The sequence below is a fragment of the Prosopis cineraria genome, unplaced genomic scaffold (genome assembly GCF_029017545.1).
Source record: "Prosopis cineraria cultivar Desert tree isolate PC_DT_omini unplaced genomic scaffold, ASM2901754v1 PC11, whole genome shotgun sequence".
Taxonomy (NCBI): Eukaryota; Viridiplantae; Streptophyta; class Magnoliopsida; order Fabales; family Fabaceae; genus Prosopis; species Prosopis cineraria.
Genome location: NW_026555342.1, coordinates 6,984,508 through 7,001,547, shown reverse-complemented (window position 1 = coordinate 7,001,547; position 17,040 = coordinate 6,984,508). Strand labels below are relative to the sequence as shown.

The window sequence follows — 17,040 nt, the reverse complement described above, 5'->3', positions numbered from 1 at the left end:
TTGATATATTTTTAGATCTGGGCTGAATATAATTTAAAATCTCACTGGAAAATGTTGACACTGAATAGAAATAAAATTCTAAAATAAAACAATCAAAATATCATTCTTTCAATTGTATAAGACAAAAATTAACAATTGAAGTAACGCTTTTAATAACTAGTAATATAATTGATTTTACAAGTTATGATAATAAATCAATGAGTAATGAATTTAACTCGTTACATGAAATTTGTAAATAAAGTTACAGGGTTATTAGTTAGTGTGAGAGAATGTACATATAAAATTAAGGAAATTTCAAGTTCTTTCAAGAATTAGTAACCAATATAGCCTGCGGCGAAATGGGTGTAACAACAAACAAGCAATACAAGATAGTTAATAAATAAAGTAAAGCTTTTGATTAGTAATGTGATTGATTTTATTAGCTTTGATAATTGCTTAACAATTAGCGAATTTAACTTGTCACATTAAAGTTACAGAGGAATCAAGTAAGAAAGTAAAGTTTCGAAAATATGTATGTCTACATCCTCGGACGATATTCTTGCAATTAGCAGTAAAATCTGTCTGTATGTATAACTTCACAACCCCACTCTAACTCATGACCCAAAAAAAAAAAAAAACCACCCTAACTGAGATTTAAAGATTAATGAACAGCGAAAGAAACCTGGATAAAGTATGATACATCACATATGTCTATATATGATATTGATTGATATTGATATTTCACACGGGAATATAAGTTTTTCTCAACATTACAAAAAGAAAAACCATTCTTGTTCTGCTTCCAGTACGCGCAGTGGGAGGCTTTGTCTCGGCTCGGGTATTACTGTCTTCTTTCTGCTAAATTTTCGCTTCCCGTATTTTTTTTTTTTTTGCATCACACGTTTCGAAACTCGAGGGGGGAAAGAGGGTCGTTTGCGAGAAAATTAAAAAAAAAAAAAAGTGAAGTGAAGGAGCCACTGGCGTTTCGGTTGCCATTTGATTTCTTTTTATATTTTTTTTCCCACTCCTCAAAACAAGACACCATAAAATCACACAAATAGTCGCTCTTGCTTGCTCTGGTCTGGCCCCGTTCCGTCTCTATCTTTGGGTTTTGCTTTCTCTCTCCCTCTCTGTCTTTCTGGTTCTCTCGAGATTGGCGTCTAAGATAGAGACCAAGGAACCCCTTCTGGTTCGTTCTTTTCCAACTTCAATTTTTGAGGGCAATCTTCACTATCAGATGAAGGAGAGTGGAGGCTCTCTTGGAGAAGAGAGCCTGCCCGATAACACTAGCACAGAAGAAGACCAAACAGAAACACACTAGCTTTTTCCAAACCCCATTTTCTGTTTGAAACTTTCTTTCTTCCATGGCTCTTTCTATGCACAAAGATTCACCCAACAAGCAGATGGACACGAGCAAGTACGTAAGGTATACACCTGAGCAGGTGGAGGCTTTGGAGAGGGTGTATGCAGAATGCCCAAAACCTAGTTCTTTGAGGAGACAGCAGCTCATTAGGGAGTGTCCTATACTTGCTAATATTGAGCCCAAACAGATCAAAGTTTGGTTTCAGAACCGCAGGTAAAATAGCTCAAGCTCAACAGCGTGTGATGCTTGCTCAGGAGTTCATTTTGAAGCTTTGCTTTCATTTGTTTTCCGTGATGCATACTTTTTTCCCACTGGCTCCTTTTTGCATCTGGATTTGGGAGGAAGGGAAGTAAAGGAGAGATGTGAAAACTTCTCACTTTAAATCACACAAATTTTCCTCTTTTGACAATATAAAGTTTAATCAAGCATTTAGTTTCTCTTAGCTTATCCTGTAAATTTCATACTACTCTTGTTGCCTTTCTTGAGAGTCTGTTTCAGAGAGGAATGTTGGAAGGAAATGTTTTTTGGGGGCTAAATTTCCTTGCTTTGTTTAGTTTTCTCCGGGAGAAAAGGAAAACTTATTTTCTTCTTTAAGATTCTTGTTTTTCAATGTTCTCTTTTAGTCCTGAAGGCTGAAAGGTTGGTCTTTTCTGGCTACCTTTTTTCCTTCGCTCATGTTGTTGCTATTTTGATTCTGTTGGAGAAACATTTCTTCATTTTACAGGCTAGTTTGTTATCACCTTAAAGATGAAGATCTACTGGGAAAGTTACTTCCTTTTGTCATTTTCCCTGCGCAGATCTCAGTTCTGCTGATGAATAATATTATTTAGAAAGGATCTATTATTGAGTTGATTAAATGGAAGATAGCGACAGCTGATCAATCACATTTTGCTGTTTCCACGCCTAATTTTTTGTCCGAGTCATCATTTTGGTCATTCAATGATGCTTTTGTAAAAGATACTGTAACAGAAATGTTGCTAGTAAAACCATAAGTAAAAATGTTTATTATTTTAAAGGTTTGAAAGGACTAAACAGTTGTGAGGAGTGTTGTTTGAACAGGAATGGAGAAGAAAAAGGCTTGTGTTATGCAACGTGAAGGAGAGTTTTGTTTTTCCCCCCCTCTTAGAGAAATGTTTTTATAATTTTTTTATAATTTGTATTTTTAATTTTTAATTGTAATTAGTTTCAAATTTAAATTCAATTTCTTTTCAGTAATTTTAAACCTAAGTAATTTTAAACTATAAGTAAATTTATATTGATATATTCTTTGCTTAATGGTTCTGAATCTGGAGTGCAAATTTTTTAAATTTTTTTATTTTTCAGTTATAGGGACTTTTTTTTTAAAATTTGGAAGGGTGGTTTAATAGGACAATGACAGCTGACTTTGATGACTTTTCCACTCTGATTATTTTTCACTTTTGACCTTGTAACTTTTTCATAAATTTTTAATTTTTAAATTGTAATTTTCAATTAAATTATTTAGTAATAAAATTAAAATTAAAATTGAGAGTGTGCTTTGTTTTAATAACCTTAACTGTTTCGTCTAATGTCTGCTTGATTGCTGATTTTCTGATGTCATCCTTAACATGGGAACAAGGAAATAAATCTGTTTTACTACTTTGTTTCATCTTATAGCAAACTATTTGAATAAATAATGTTTTGTTCTGCTCTTGAAATTCCTATAAAATGCATCATCTTCCACTTTACTATGTCTGCGTTAAATTTACTTTAGATGTTACTGTTTCGTATTTTCAATCTTTTGCCTATCAGATGACAAAAGATAATGATGGTCTGATAACTAAGTACTGTGTTGGTGGTTGCTAGAATGATTCTGTCGTAGTGTCATTTATGTTATGAATGGCCTATTATGTAATGCAGATGTCGTGAAAAGCAGAGGAAGGAATCTTCGCGACTGCAAACTGTAAACAGGAAGCTCTCTGCGATGAACAAGTTGCTAATGGAAGAGAACGATCGACTGCAGAAGCAGGTGTCACAGTTGGTGTATGAAAATGGATACATGAAGCAACAGATACATACTGTAGGCCCTTCACCTTTCACGTGTTTTTATTTGTTATTGTATTTTCATCTCATGCATCGGTTGGTTTACTAAGCACTGTTCCAGCTATCAAACATCATTCTATCTAAAGGTATTGTTCAATGGAGAATCTCATTTACTGGTTTCTTCACAGGCGTCTGCTACTACTACAGACAATAGCTGTGAGTCTGTGGTAATGAGTGGTCAACAACAACAGCAAAACCCAACACCTCAGCATCCCCAGAGGGATGCCAATAACCCAGCTGGGTAACTAACTTCTAATCCTTTTTTATTGTAAACTAAGGATGAGCTACTTAGATTTATTTTCTAGGTTTTCTAATTGAATATGACATGGGAGTATCCTTCATACCTAAAATGACACGATTGACTTAAGTTACAAAAGTTCTACATGTTGTGTTTTTATTGGACAAATGGATATTAAACACCTAAGGAACTTTACCGAAGCTTTTTTTCCTTAATTCTTTTGAGTGTTTACCCAAGTGCCTAATCCTTTTAAGTTCAGTCTTCTGGCGATAGCTGAGGAGACCCTGGCAGAGTTCCTTTCCAAGGCTACTGGGACTGCTGTCGACTGGGTCCAGATGATTGGGATGAAGGTGTGACTTCTTTAAGAATTCTTTCCTTTATGTTTGTGCATACCATTGGAATTCCTGGAATTGAGAATATGTTTTTCCTTTTTCCCCCATTATGTAGCCTGGTCCGGATTCTATTGGAATCGTAGCTGTTTCCCGCAATTGTAGTGGAATAGCAGCACGAGCTTGCGGCCTCGTGAGTCTTGAGCCCATGAAGGTATGTATCTATAGTTGTGGTTTGATGCAAGTTTTCCTTTATGTTTCTTGTTTGTGTGGTGAAATTTTGCTTTTCTTGATTATTACATGATAATTCATCTCAGGTTGCTGAGATTCTTAAAGATCGTCCATCTTGGTATCATGATTGCCGCTGCCTTGATGTGTTGAGCATAGTTCCCACTGGGAACGGGGGGACAATTGAACTCATGTACATGCAGGTGTCATGGTCTTGCCTCGTGTTAATCTATAAATTTAAGCTCAACTGCAGTATCAATTATTAATTACATTTCCTCAGTTCAGCTGTTAATATGTAAAATTTTATTGGACAACTTTTTATCAGACCTATGCACCTACAACATTGGCAGCAGCACGTGACTTTTGGACTCTTAGATACACTACGAATATGGAAGATGGAAGTCTTGTGGTACTATGCAAATCCTAATCTTTTATTTCTTTATTTAGAATGTGATTCTTTTTGTTGGTGGAAGTTCGTTTTGTATGCTGATGTAGTATCGGATATCTTTGGTTGGCTGATTGCAAAATGCTGAATTGAAAGTTCCTTCTGCAGCTGTCATTGTTTTAAAAAGAAAAAAAGAAAAAGAAAATAACATCTTGAAATTATGCTTGCAGATATGTGAGAGGTCTTTGACTTCTTCAACTGGTGGCCCTACAGGTCCTCCTGCATCAAACTTTGTTAGAGCTGAAATGCTTTCTAGTGGCTATCTAATTAGACCCTGTGAGGGTGGCGGATCCATTATTCACATTGTTGATCATGTGGATTTAGATGTGAGGAATAATACATAAACATTTTCAATTATGTCCTCATTTTGCAAGCTTTGTTCTCATCGGTAATCTAATAATAAATCTACTTCTGGCAGGCTTGGAGTGTCCCTGAAGTCCTTAGGCCCCTCTATGAATCATCAAAAATCCTGGCTCAGAAAATGACTATTGCTGTAAGTTTACTTGCATGGATCACTTTCTTGACTAGACTTAAGATTGTTCAATAACATTTTTAATGTATTGTACAGGCCTTGCGACATATAAGGCAAATTGCTCAAGAAACAAGTGGAGAAATTCAATATGGCGGGGGCCGCCAGCCTGCTGTTTTAAGAACATTTAGTCAGAGACTTAGCAGGTGAGGCCCTGCCAACTTTGGGGGCAAAATCATTGGCAACTTTGTTCACTTAAAGTTTTTGACTGGGTTCATCAAATTTGGATGTCAGAGTCAAGATTAAATCAGCTTATCTTCTGTACTGACTACTAATTTCTTAAAACTTCGTTTTTAGGGGCTTCAATGATGCTGTGAATGGGTTTGTGGATGATGGCTGGTCTCTAATGGGCAGTGATGGTGCTGAGGACGTGACCATAGCCGTTAACTCATCTCCGAATAAATTTTTTGGGTCCCACTATGGTACCTCAATGTTCCCTACATTTGGAGGCGGGGTTTTATGTGCCAAGGCATCAATGCTGCTGCAGGTAACTTCTGAGCTTGCTAATCTATGAGGCCATAATATCTGGCTTCGCTTACATCTTCAATATATACAGATTTTACATTTATACTTTGTCATAACTTCAAGATGACATGCAGAATGTTCCTCCTGCTTTGCTTGTTCGCTTTCTGAGGGAGCATCGCTCAGAGTGGGCTGATTATGGGGTTGATGCATACTCTGCTGCATGTCTCAAGGCTAGTCCTTACACAATTCCTTGTGCAAGGCCTGGTGGCTTCCCCAGCAGTCAGGTCATTTTACCACTTGCTCATACTATTGAACATGAGGAGGTATTGGCTTGCAACTCTTGCTTATGTTTATTTCCGTTACAATTCTTGATGATCTGTTTCTGTTTTTTTGTACAATATATTTATTGGTCATCCCCTGCAATGGTACAGTTTTTGGAGGTAGTTCGTATAGAGGGTCATGCATTTTCCCCTGAAGATGTGGCTCTGGCCCGGGATATGTATCTTCTGCAGGTAGAATTGCGTTTTTATGCAGTCTGTCTTGGTATCTTGATTAAACCGAAAGCTAAAATGGATTCTGAATTATTCTTATTATGTATTTATATTATGTGCAATTTGATTTTGCAGCTGTGCTATGGAATTGATGAGAATGCAATTGGATCATGTGCTCAACTTGTATTTGCACCTATTGATGAATCATTTGCTGATGATGCTGTCTTGCTTCCTTCTGGCTTCCGTGTCATACCATTGGATCCTAAAACAGTTTAGCATTGCTTCTCAGCAACTTTTTTGGTTTTATATATGTTCTTATTAGTTGTTGTTGGAACTCTTTTGTTTTTTTTGGTCTTCCACATGGAGGGGGTATAATATTATTGTTAATAATTTTTATTTAGGCATTTTTTGGAGTCATAAAAAAATATAGCTAAATCACGTCCAAAAATAACTTCAAGGTAAATCCTAGTTTGCACTGTTTCTAGATAGCTATTTGGCCTAGCTAATCCTAGCTCCCAAGTCATTCCTTGTGAAGGTAGAACTAAGAGCAGTGGTGATTGAGTGCTTGTTTCTGTTTCTTGTGCATCTCAGAATGGTTCAGCAGCAAATAGAACTTTGGATCTGGCATCTACACTTGAAGCGGGATCTGGCAATGCCCGAGCACCCGGTGACACTGATCCAAATAGTTACAATCTTAGGTCGGTCCTTACAATTGCATTTCAATTCATGTTTGAGAACCATATGCGGGACAATGTGGCTGCAATGGCTCGCCAGTATGTGCGTAGTGTTGTGGGGTCTGTTCAGAGGGTTGCCATGGCTATTGCTCCCTCTCGCCTAAGTACCCAGCTTGGGCCAAAGTCTCTTCCCGGTACTCCAGAGGCTCTTACTTTGGCACGCTGGATCTGTAGGAGCTACAGGTTTGTCTTTTGACGGATGGCAAAACTTTCATTTTGCTGAGATTTTTACTTCTGATGTCTTGTTCTTGTTACTAGCTTTCCTGAGTGTGCAATGATTACTTGTTTCGTCAGGATTCACACAGGGGGTGAGATATTTCATGTTGAGTCCACGGCAAGTGATGCTATCTTGAAGCAACTTTGGCACCATTCGGACGCAATTATGTGCTGCTCTGTAAAAGCAAATGTAAATCACATTATGTTCAAGAAACTTCACTCGTTAATCTGTGATTATTTTTCAAGGTGAGGCCACTGACTCCAGAAATTCGTTGCAGGCATCCCCTGTTTTCACCTTTGCAAACCAGGCTGGACTTGACATGCTTGAAACCACTCTCGTGGCCCTTCAAGATATAATGCTTGATAAAGTTCTTGATGAGGCTGGCAGGAAGATTCTCTGCTCTGAGTTCGCCAAGATAATGCAGCAGGTGAGCGAATTACTTAGACTTGAGCTCACTGAAGAGATCAATTTGCCTAATTCCTAGCTATTTTATGTATTAGTAAAACAAGATATAGGTGGAGACACTGAAATTTTGTCTGAAGTTTTTGAATAAGCTAATCTGATGCCAGCTTGTTCAATGTCGGAATCTTTTCAGGGTTTTTCTTATCTGCCAGCAGGAATATGTGTCTCGAGCATGAACAGGCCAGTGTCGTATGAGCAGGCGATAGCCTGGAAAGTTCTGGATGATGATGATTCCAATCACTGCCTTGCTTTCATGTTCATGAACTGGTCTTTTGTCTAACGGGAAGGAAAATCCAGCTAAAAGGATGATGGTTTCCATCGTGGTTATGATAAGCACTTAATTACCGTAGACATAATATGTACTAATGCCAGGATTTCAAGACTCATGTCCTGCTTTTTTGCTTTTTATGCTTTAGTAAGCTCCATGTTACTTGTGAGAACCTCTTTTCTATATATAAATATAATCCTATTTTGATACTGGCCACTTCGAGCTCCTATGTTTGACAATTTCGTACATCACGCTCTGGAGACAAATTTGTGATTGAATTCACTGTAGCTTTCATTTGCATAATATGAAATGACACTTCATGAGTGTTGGAAATGATATATTTTAAATAATTACTTTACTGTCCCAGACTGGCAATGGTTGAAGTAATTTGTTTTGTATTTATACCTTTAAACCGAAGGACCAATAATCCAATGTTAAAAGAGCGTGCGCTGTGTGGGGTGGGGAAGTTAATTCATTTCATTGGCTAGGAAGATTTGTGGGGCCCATGGAATCTCAATTTGCAGCAGCGTTTGGATCTGGGGTAACATTATATGTATGGTCAAGGTCGTGACGACATCGTTTCAGATCGTCCATCCCAAACCTGTACAATCCTGACCCTATCCCCTGGCTGTTCCCTGTTTGGCAATCCAGTTTCGTCTCTTTCTTTATTTCCTTGCTTATTCCATTTATTTCTCTTTTTGTCGTTTTAGATTTTACGCCATCTCCAATAATTAATACGCTCGCCTTGATGACAAGCGAATGCGACGACGTTTCGAATCTGGGTGCGCGCTAAAGACAAATAAACAATTAGGCAAGGCTCTGGCCCTACAGGGCACTGTTAGGTGTCCATTTTTTGTCCCTTTCATTGGTTCGGTTGAGGACTTTGGACTTATCACTGTTGCTCAATGCCCCACCCAGTTCTTTCACTTGATTTAATGGAAAAAAATTGTAATTGTAAATTGAAATATTTGACGTAAAATGAACTAGATTTGGTCAACAATTACATATATGCATGTAGACCCTCGCTCTTAGCAAGAAGAGATCAAGTTTAATTAAATTTTCAGGTTACTCAGGTGACATACAAAATTCTTTTTGAAATTTTGAACTAAGAAGAAAGAAACTATGAATGGACGTTGGTGGTTTTGGTCCATTGTTCCTGGGCAACATTTATTTATATTTAATTGAAGGACAAGATTGGGAAGTCTGGAGGGTATAATGGCCTAGACGTACGTGGGTGCAAACCTACGTATGCAAAGGAACATGATAGAGTACAGCATATTACTCCCATGTAGCAGGATGATGCATGAGCCATAATGATTATGGCAACACCATCATGCATATATACAGTAGGGGCCCACCTCATTAACAGCAGCTCATAGTATGTGGTTTTATTTCCCTTTCTAGAGCCTCGAAACCTCAGGGATTGAAAAGCTGAGAGGAAAGGACACTTTTTAAAGTGGCCTGCCTCTCATGGGATTTAAATATTGCGCAACATGAAATGGGGAAAAAAGCGTAGCATTCAAATCTAGCAGGTTAAATAAGTAAATTAACGACCCAATGCCTTGTTTTTCATGACTTTGTCTAATTACAGTTTAACTCTTGAACTACTATGTTGATCAAACTTAGGCTCAAAGTTTGAAAAATGGAGAATGAAAGTGAAAGCGATCTTTGTGGCAGCAGCCTTGCAGGTTTCTTTAAATTTCCAGACATGAGCCGGCAGGCTATGATCATTATTGTGATCGTTAAGGGTTTAGTAATTGGGAAAAGGAAGCAAGGCAGAGTGGTTTGAGGGGCACCCCTAGATTAGTGAGGGGTGGTTTTTGAGGGGTTTGATGCTATCCATGACCGTGGTGGTGTCCATTCTTTGTTACAAAACATGTTAATGATCAAATGGTTGAGAATATTCCAATTCTTACTGAGTTGAGATGTCCGTGAGTGAGAGAGAGAGAGAGAGAGAGAGAGAGTAGGGTAGGGAATAGGATAGACGCAGCATGGGGAAGGGGGAGGGATGAGGCAGGGAGGTTTCTTGTTTGCTTCTGCTGGTGCTGGGGCGTTGAAGCACAACCACTAGCTTCTGTTAGGGTTCATCATCATTTCTTCCTTTCTGGGACTCTGTGTTCCTCCCTCCCTACTTTTTCATGTTTCCATCCAATATTTTTAAGTTTGTCTGCACTATGTTATGCCCAGTTCTTGTCCACTCTCTCGTTTAAAAAGAACAAGCATTTTTTAGGGGCTTGTATATTTAAAAGTTTAAAATATTTTTAATTTTTAAGATATAATTATTATTTTTTTTAAAAAAAGTCACTTATTAAATAAATTATTTTATATTTATTTTAAAATAAAATTTTTTATTAAATAGAGATAAAAATGAAAAGATAAGATTAATTTAAAGAAAATTAACCACTTTATTGAAGTGAAATTAGATTAATAAGTTATTCTATTATGTTATGCCAAAATCAAATAAAAGTTTAAAAATCAGAAATCTAATATGTTTTTAATTTTATTTTTATTAAATATACATATTTTAATAATATATTTTTTATAACATTTAATAAAAATAAAAGGAAAAATTTAAAATAAAAATTGAACAGTAACTTATGAATAAGATAAAAAAAGCTTTTTCTCTGTTTTATGAATAATACCATAGAGAATGCTACTTCTGCTTATGTTTAATATTATAATACATTTTTTTAAAGTATCATTTTAAAAATATAAGATATTTTAAATCTTTTAAAATATAATTAACAAGTTTTTTTCAAATCTTTTTAATTAAGAATGTAATTAATAAAAATTTTTAATTGAGATGTTCCATTAAATTTTAATAGATAAATATAAAAAAATTAATTTTAAAAATAATTAATTAACTTATTTGCTCTTGTATGCGCCTCCATCTCTCTTGTCTTTCTTTGTGGTGCTATCACTAAGGGGCAAACACTCGTCCCTTTCCTTTTCATCCCCATTTATTGCTCTCCCTCTCTCGCGCTTTCATTTTCTTCCCACCCAAATTGCAAAATTACACTGCCCTACCTTCACTGCTTTCCTTATTAATTAGCACTACACTTCGTTTCTTAAAGTTTTCTCATTCAAACTTATCTCTTTGACCATATCATTAACTTGATACATTCAAGCTCAGCTTTATACATTTGTACAAGTTCAGGATAAATTGAGACACATTTTCTTAGCCCCCATGGAAGAGTTTCACATATGTTACGTGTTTTATGAGTTCAAAGAACTCTCCTATTTAATATGTTAGTATTTTAGAACGAGTTCTCCTTCACACTAATGGTTGACGTATTTTTTTTTTTTTTTAAATAAGCCCACTGGTATTGATAAAAGCTTCTTGTTCTCATGTGAACGTAACAAGGGATGGGTATTGAACAGAGAGGTTGGTAAAAAAAATTTGGACTACTCATGCAGCTAGAGTCGAGAGTTGAAGAGCTACGTGTGTTCAGTGTTGGTGCTGCTGCCAACAAGAATTTAAGAGGGCAAGATTTCAGGATCTGCTTTGGAGATACACAGAATCAAATGAATTTATGAACAACGAAAATAGAACTAGCCAGTAGATCTGCTGCTGGGGAGGAGCTAGTTATTATAATGATAAGATAAGTACATCTTATAAATGCATCCTCACCAAAAGCAACATTCACCAGACCAGTAAATAACAGCAGAGCCCCCACATCATTTGGATTTAGTACTAATCATCCTTCTCATTGCCATTTGCCACTGGCAAATCACACTGCCTTTCCAATTTCACTTCGCGTTTCCTTTCTCACTAAAAGGTGTCTTTCTTTGTGTTTTTGCTTTGGATTGAAGAAAGAGGCAAATCTGCTGTCATCCACACACAAAGCAAGAAAAGGAAAGCTTCGTTGCAGTATCATACTCCCACTACCCTCCTTTATCTGCTTCATTATCGTCTCCCTTTCAATTTTAACCCATCAAAAACATGATCCAGCAGACTTGATTAGCTTGTGAGTAAAGCATGTGATTTCATTCCCCAGCACTAGTTTTATGCTTCATATTATTATTAATATTAATATTATTATTATTATTATCATATACAGGTATTTTTTTATTAGAGACAATTAGTCAAGCACTTAATATAAGTACATCTTCTTATAAAGTTTCAAACTCTTTTCTGAACCCAACCCCGTGGGTATATTATAATATTATTATTTAATTAACAAGAAATAAATTTAAACTATTTAAATCAAATATAAGTAACCTGAGAATAATCGTACTACCACCCCTGTTTTCCCAAATAAGCATCAAAGATTAGATGTATAAAGTATTCACCATAGAGTTCAAAGAATACCATGCATGCCATTTGACTTTGAAGGCACATTTAAAAAATACTAACAATAAATTGAAAAAATTAATATTTTAATCCTTTAACTTTTAGCTCACTTATAACTCTATATCTTAACTATGACTTGATATGATTTAATCTCTCAATTATAATTCATTACAATTCAATTCCTTAATTTTTTACTCACTTATAATTCAGCTCTTATTTTTTAAAATTCTTTAAAAAAATTATTCTCATCAAATAAGAGGAATAAAAAAATACTCATATTTTGCTTTAAAATACTCTCTTCTTGCTTTTTAATATGGCATCTAAACTAACATAAAAAGAGAGAGCTAACAAAAGTTGAGAGATTGAATCATAGATAAGTCAAAAATTGAGGAATTAAGTTATAAAAAAATTAAGTAATAGTGAATCATAATTAAAAAATTAAATTATAAAAAAAATTAAAAGTTGAAGAATTAAAAAATAAAATTTTTTTAATAAATTTTATGATTTCTTTTGAAGGAATCGTTCTTTTCTATACGTGCGAAAAGTTGGGCCCCACTAAATTAGACAAGCCCAAGATCTTTAATGATATTTGGGCCCATCACTAACGTGATATGTTTGGGTTGACTTTTGTCAAAGACTTTGTCAGTGTTCTTAGCTTTTTCAGCTTTTTTTTCCCCCGTTAGTAGTTGACCATGTTACTCAAATTTGTCTCCAAAAGCATAATCCAGAGGCTATCTTAAATTGAATCTTACCTTGAATGGCTTCTCACTCTAACTCCAAATGATAAATAACATGAATTCTAGGAGACAACAATATCGCAAATGATTTATTTTATTTTGGTGTTATTGGGGCACTTCTCTTTACTGTTCAGTTATTTCTAGCGAAAATAAAACCTCATGACGTTGTCTGCACAACTAGGCACGTTTCTATATATGTATTGTACCAAAAATCTGGATGAACTACATTGTTCATAGGTTATATATAATACGACGTTACATAAACTTTATTATATCTATTGATATGGGAACAGGATTATATTAATTTCTCATAATTTTTTTAGCACCCAATGAAATGGATGAAAATGACACTTGCACCTATAAATAAATACTAATATTTCACATTTTCATCTCTACTTTAACATATAACAGACCCCATTGCCACAAGTTGGCCTCTATGGTGAGCCTTTCCTAAATGTACAAGTCTAAAACAAATTTATTATTATAAAATGCGAAATAAATTTATTTTATATGTATAAAATAAAATCAAAGAGTCAAAATGGGCCAAACCTCATGCCAACTTCTTTTCTTGCAAAAAATACAACCCATTTTAAAACATGGGCCGAGTCATGAGCAAACTTCAATTTTTGCAGGAAAGGAAAAAATCATATGAAAGTGAAACCTCACTGGGCCTTGCCATTAAAAATGTTGACCGGTTTCGCGGCGTTGCTGGCTGTGGCGGGTGGCGGGTGGGAGCGACGGAGAGGAACGAGCCATGGAGATGGATCAGAGAGGGAAGGAGAAAGAACCAATTAGGGCTGCTTCGGAAGAGGTTTCCCGCGAGTTCAAAACCCTAGTCAGTACGGAAGATCTTCACTCCCTTAAGCAATTGCAGCACATCATGTACTTTTTATTTCCTTTTCCATCTGAATGCTTGTTGGATGTATTCTCGTTCTCATGTTTATGAAATATAATTATTATTATTTTTTTAGCGTCGTCAGATATCCTCGCTGCATTTCTAGTTCTTTCTTCCACCTAATGGATTATCAATTCAGCCCTGACAATTGGGATTGTTTTACTAGTCAATGAGGAATTTATGCGTCAGCAAGAAATGGTATTGCTAGCGTGGAAACTGGGAAACAATTAGAAGCAGTATTCCTTCCTGTTTATTTTGTGCTTTGGTTTCTTATAAGTTATAACATCATATTTCACCACAAAGAGGAAAGAGAATTTACAATGCCGATGTAGCTGGAACGGGCCATGCTCCTAGAATATAGGAATATGTATTTGTTGCTTTATGTTGATGAAAAATCGGAAGTCTTCCCGCCTCCCTTTTTTGCGCTAATGAGCAACGGTGGGTCATGACAGAATAGGCTCATAATTTGTTGACTAGAGAATGGTTTTGTTGTTTATACCAAAGTGATATCTTCTTTCTTGATGATTTTCAACATGGTCTTTGCCTGTATAATCTTGAGCTCTTGACTAATTGCTTTCCGTTTCTGTTTCCTTTCTAAAATGCCAAAATTTCAGATTGGGAAGGTTGCAGGATAGCAATGCTGTCCTATCACACTTTAATGAGTTCTCAGAAAACTGCTTTGCTGAGATTTCTGGAGATATCTCTAGAAATGCCCGCCTACTGAAGTCTATGAAGTCAGACCTCGATTATATATTTCTGAAATTAAGGTATTTTAATTTCCAACTGTTCGTTTTATCATGATTATGCATTTGTACCAATAAATGCAGGACAAAATTTAGATGCAGTTTTGATGTGTTTGTTATAAGGCTGTTCACTGAAAAACATGATTTTTTTTTTTTAAAAAATATATCTCAGTATCACGTGATCAGGTTTTTAACAATATTTTCTCTAGACGCCATGTTTTTATTGAAGATAATGATAACAGACACTCAAGAAACTTTACATAAGTCTAGTCCTTAAACTTGTCGTTTCTTGCTATGTAGAAGCAAGTCACCTTGAGAATGCTTATTATGGAGGCAAAAAATGAGTCGTTCCTGTTATAACATAAACGAAATGCTTGTTGGCACATTATGATTTACAATGGAGGTATGGGAATAGAAGAATTGCAAGTTATACTTGTGCCGTCTTATAAGTAATGTGAGAAAAAAAGCCCGTGCTTCAATCTAAGACACAGATATTAACATTCTTTGTTCCATGGTATGAGTTGCATTTTTAACTTTTAAGCATATAAATATTTGTTTGCAACCGTGTCAGAAAACAACTTTTGTTGAAATTTCATTTACAAACCTACTTCAATGACGTAAACGGTCATTAAGGGGGCAAAGAATAAATACAAACACTCACTGGCTACCTATTTATCAAGCTTCCTTAAAAAAGGAAGCACGCATGCTCCACTGTAGTTGTGCTAGTGTTGGACATGCATCCACTTTGATATTTGGGAGACATGGCTGGATACTTCTGGCTTCTGCTTAACAGTTTTAGAGCAGTGATTGCAGCCGCAAGTTCTACTTATGGTTTTATTCTAGCATTACCATGACTCCATAAGTTTTAATGATTGATGCAGTAACACTTGCCTGCTAATAATTGGTGTTTGTAAGGTAATTATGTCTCTATATGTTTTTGTTGTTTATACGTGATTGCCTATCAAATCGCATTTTGTTAACAATTAGCTGTGTCCTTGTATCTTTGCTTACTGGGCTAATTGTACTACTCCATTGATTTATGATATCCAACATATGGTGTTATTTATATGCCTTCCTCAATGGCTGTGTTTTGGTGAAGTTAGGCCTTACATCTGAGCTAAATTTCAAATGGCTTATACATGGGAACGGTGTCTTGCTTCTAACTAACGGAAGAAATCAATGATTCTGCACCATTTTTTAAATGCAGTCCATCTTTATAATCTTTATTCACCCCAACAAGAATGCACTTTTCAAAATCATCTGTCTGTGCTTTCTCTTACCTTATGATTGATCACGTGATCCCAAATTCCCCATGGCAGTATCTTCTTATCCTTTTCTCTCTTTTTTTCCTCCCAAAAAGTAGGTTTATCATTTTTGTTTCTCTAAAGTTCTGGCTTAGGTTCTTTGATATATCTTTTTATTATTGGACCTCATCGTTAGGCGCTAATTTGTAATAATAAATCAAATATTAGTTGAGTTTACATTCTTCATTACAGGCCTGATAGTCTTGTTTTTCTCCCTACAATATAATTATCCATGAAATGTAATGTCCTCACTTTATTCAGTTCCATAACGATAAAGCTTAATGTTGTTCACATTTTATAAACAACATACTAATACTTGGGGAGCAAGTCTCTTTGTTTCTGTCCTTTTGATATGTATGCTCATGTTATTCACATCTTTCCATGTATCTTGAGGTCTTACCTTTAGGTTCTGAGAATGTCCACTTGTCATTGGGGTGGAAATGAATTTGGCTGGATAATTGAGGGCATCGTGTTGATTAATTATTTGGGAACAAAGATTGCTAAACCAGGATTAGAAGGTGAAGGAACAGGACAAATATGTTGCAGAAAAGAAAATGGATTAAAAGGACTTTGAAAATATAATATATAATCCATTTTGAAAATATAATATATAATCCATATGGAAGGAGTTTTTTGTGTGTGCATGTTACTTCTTTTGTTGTAGTTTTTTTATTTCTCTAATAACAAAAAATTATTGCTTGGTTCACCCTCCCTGACAGAAGCATGAAGTCGAAAATTGCAGCAACTTATCCAGATGCCTTTCCTGATTATTCGGCGAATGAAGTGGTTGATGGGAGACCAGATCTCGAAATGCCCAAGTGACTAATGCTTGCTTATGAAGTAGAAATTCTAGATCATGTAAGAAGTTCTATATATACATGCATTTGTTTTGTTTTATGTTTCACGTAATAAAAGTTCTCTTTGTTGTCTTGATTGCGTTCTGCTACCAAGTATTCTTCATAACCTCAAGCTCTATTGATATTCCATTGCAATACCCCTATAATGAAATAAATACGACTATTTCATGAATGGGAAGAAAATGGAGGTACTTTTTCCTGGAGAATGAGAAAACTTGAGCGTGCACCCCTTCGTTGAGATTGGAAGGTACTTTAGCTTGAAACCATTCTAATTCTCAATTCTCATTGCCAATGTCAATTTTTGAATTCAAATTTCCAAGAGCCACCCTAAAACCGTTCTAAAGTTTTGCCAATAGGAACTATATGTACAAGGGGCTTGAATTTGAGTGCTAGACGGGGAT

At 35.6% G+C, this 17,040-nt stretch overlaps 2 protein-coding genes across 2 annotated transcripts; both read left to right on the top strand.

Annotated features, from left to right (window-relative positions):
* The first annotated feature begins 1,038 nt into the window (after positions 1-1,038).
* LOC129286792 (homeobox-leucine zipper protein ATHB-14-like) lies at positions 1,039-8,018 on the top strand. Its single transcript, XM_054922843.1, has 18 exons — positions 1,039-1,555; positions 3,221-3,380; positions 3,532-3,644; positions 3,901-3,991; positions 4,089-4,184; positions 4,288-4,401; positions 4,524-4,607; positions 4,814-4,969; positions 5,062-5,136; positions 5,212-5,318; positions 5,470-5,659; positions 5,772-5,960; positions 6,069-6,149; positions 6,264-6,398; positions 6,720-7,045; positions 7,157-7,268; positions 7,357-7,506; positions 7,675-8,018. The coding sequence occupies exons 1-18, from the start codon at positions 1,344-1,346 to the stop codon at positions 7,819-7,821; spliced, it is 2,538 nt and encodes an 845-aa protein (XP_054778818.1). The 5' UTR covers positions 1,039-1,343; the 3' UTR covers positions 7,822-8,018.
* Positions 8,019-13,534: 5,516 nt separating this feature from the next.
* Positions 13,535-16,715, top strand: LOC129285415 (kxDL motif-containing protein LO9-177). Its single transcript, XM_054921112.1, has 3 exons — positions 13,535-13,722; positions 14,350-14,502; positions 16,502-16,715. Exons 1-3 carry the CDS (start codon positions 13,595-13,597, stop codon positions 16,602-16,604), a joined length of 384 nt encoding a protein of 127 aa, XP_054777087.1. The 5' UTR covers positions 13,535-13,594; the 3' UTR covers positions 16,605-16,715.
* Positions 16,716-17,040: the final 325 nt, after the last annotated feature.